Source organism: Sinocyclocheilus grahami, unplaced genomic scaffold (genome assembly GCF_001515645.1).
Source record: "Sinocyclocheilus grahami isolate Dianchi unplaced genomic scaffold, SAMN03320097.WGS_v1.1 scaffold579.1, whole genome shotgun sequence".
In the NCBI taxonomy this organism is placed as follows: Eukaryota; Metazoa; Chordata; class Actinopteri; order Cypriniformes; family Cyprinidae; genus Sinocyclocheilus; species Sinocyclocheilus grahami.
In genome coordinates, this window is record NW_015505758.1 from 631,040 (window position 1) to 632,998 (window position 1,959).

The 1,959-nt window shown below is 32.6% G+C and overlaps 1 protein-coding gene and 1 long non-coding RNA gene across 2 annotated transcripts in view; both read right to left on the bottom strand.

The window, feature by feature from the left end:
- The window catches only part of LOC107556805 (uncharacterized), a 3,961-nt gene extending 2,925 nt beyond the window's left edge, over positions 1 to 1,036 (bottom strand). The window contains exon 1 of the long non-coding RNA XR_001605321.1: positions 806 to 1,036. This is a non-coding gene — a long non-coding RNA (uncharacterized lncRNA). The remainder of the gene's footprint in view (positions 1 to 805) is intronic.
- A 545-nt stretch (positions 1,037 to 1,581) lies between these two features.
- The window catches only part of LOC107556779 (mitochondrial sodium/hydrogen exchanger 9B2-like), a 5,687-nt gene continuing 5,309 nt past the window's right edge, over positions 1,582 to 1,959 (bottom strand). The window contains exon 8 of the mRNA XM_016239985.1: positions 1,582 to 1,607. Coding sequence (XP_016095471.1) covers positions 1,582 to 1,607 — 26 coding nt within the window. The remainder of the gene's footprint in view (positions 1,608 to 1,959) is intronic.

The window sequence follows — 1,959 nt, forward strand, 5'->3', positions numbered from 1 at the left end:
ACATTTGCCAACATGTAACTCTTGAATGAAATGCTCTTATCCTGTAACATACTCAACGTGACCTTCCATTTCCATGCTGGTGTATGAATTCAAAGAAACCTCTTTTTCTAGCCTCATTATTTGATCAGAATGTTGAATATTATTTTTTTAATAAAAAAATATATATATTTAAATTAACCATCGCCATCCATTGACAATAGCAAAATAAATAGGCATGTATTATACTGAACATTTTCCACTGTCCATTTCTTTGTTTCGGGGCTATTAAAACCATTAAATGAATGAATGCATTTTATGTCACAGCTCACGATAGTCACTTGTGAAGGCTTTTGAAACTATTTTTTTGATGCATCAGCATCAGACATTATGTTGTCATAATGTCATTTTCAGTTATTTGCAATTCATGATATTGTATTTTTAGTTCATGCCACTTACAGTGTAAGCCTAATATCCATATACTTTAAGAATGTATTTACACATTATATAAGGAATCATATAATCATATAAAATACATATGTGGTTTCTCTAAAGGCTTTGAGGACTTTGACATTTTATATTATAAGACAAGCTGTGCATATAAATATAAAAATATAGAAGGGCTGTATACAGTATATACTGAACAGTGCTCAGTAAGTAGTAAGCTAGTATTCCATTACGAACAGTCATGACGGCACTGACCACTACACGACTTTCAGTAACGCTGACATGCAGTCACTGCAGACTCATCTGTAATATGTCTAATGTAAGAAATACTATCAACACAAACGTAAGCCAGTTAGAAAAAAATAATAGTGTTTTCATCCACCTTGGAAGGTAAAAAAATGAGAGTTGGGTTCCTTCATTTGAAAAGCATTTTGCAGTCTGACTTCAGAGGGTCGCAGCAATGAGTTTGAGAATCCACTTTGAAAGCAAAAGGGATAATCAGCAGCCTTGGATGTCGGGTTGTCACTTCCCAGAAGCATTCCAGAAACATCACAGGGCACTCTCGTAAGTCACCGGGGTCCCCGATGCAGATAAAGCACCTTGACTGACAGCTAACACAAACATACACATTAATTTAACACAATGAAAAATGTTAGCACCAAGCAACTGTTAGAGAGATTTCAGTTACTTAATTACATCTATTTATACTATTTATGAACAGCGTATATAAAAATATGTACAGTAGGCTAGTTATAAGAAGGGTTAATTTCATATTTTCCACACAACGCAGGTTTATGAATTTGAAGCAAACTGAATCTACTGGTCTCATAGAAGCTGAAGCATTTTGTGTGTTTTTTAACACATAAGCAAAGTGCAATAGCCAGCATATTACAAACAATAAAGCAAACACAGAGTGAAACAGGACAAAGGGTGACCTGCCAGCATGCAAATTCACCAAGCTGTGGTGATGCATTTCCATGTGCATCTCATGTCGCATGTTTATCAAAATAGATTAGCTGCTATATATTTTTGGTGGCAAGACAACTGCAGAAATCTACTTCAGTATTATTTGCACAGCTATGCAGTTTAGATCTGACCGTTAACGCTGTTTCACGCATACCACACAAATAGCACTTCTCATGTAAGAGTGACTAATGTTCATGTTGCTAAGTTAACGACTAATGCTGCAAGAAAGATTCATTGCAGACATATACATACTGTACATACATGTATGTGTATATACAATGTTTTAAGATTTTTCCATGTTTTTGAAAGTCATTTCATGCTTAATACCCAGTCTGCATTTATTTGATCAAAAATACAGTAAAAACAGTAATATTGTAAAATAATTACAATTTAAAATACCTGTTTTCTTTCTCTTTTTTTTTTTGTATATTTGTACATTTTAACATATTTAGTAAACATTTTATTTATTCCTGCAATGGCAAAACTGAATCCAGTGTTCTAATACATTTTATTTTAAATACAATATTTAAATATTACAAATTATATTTAATATTACAATAATATAATATA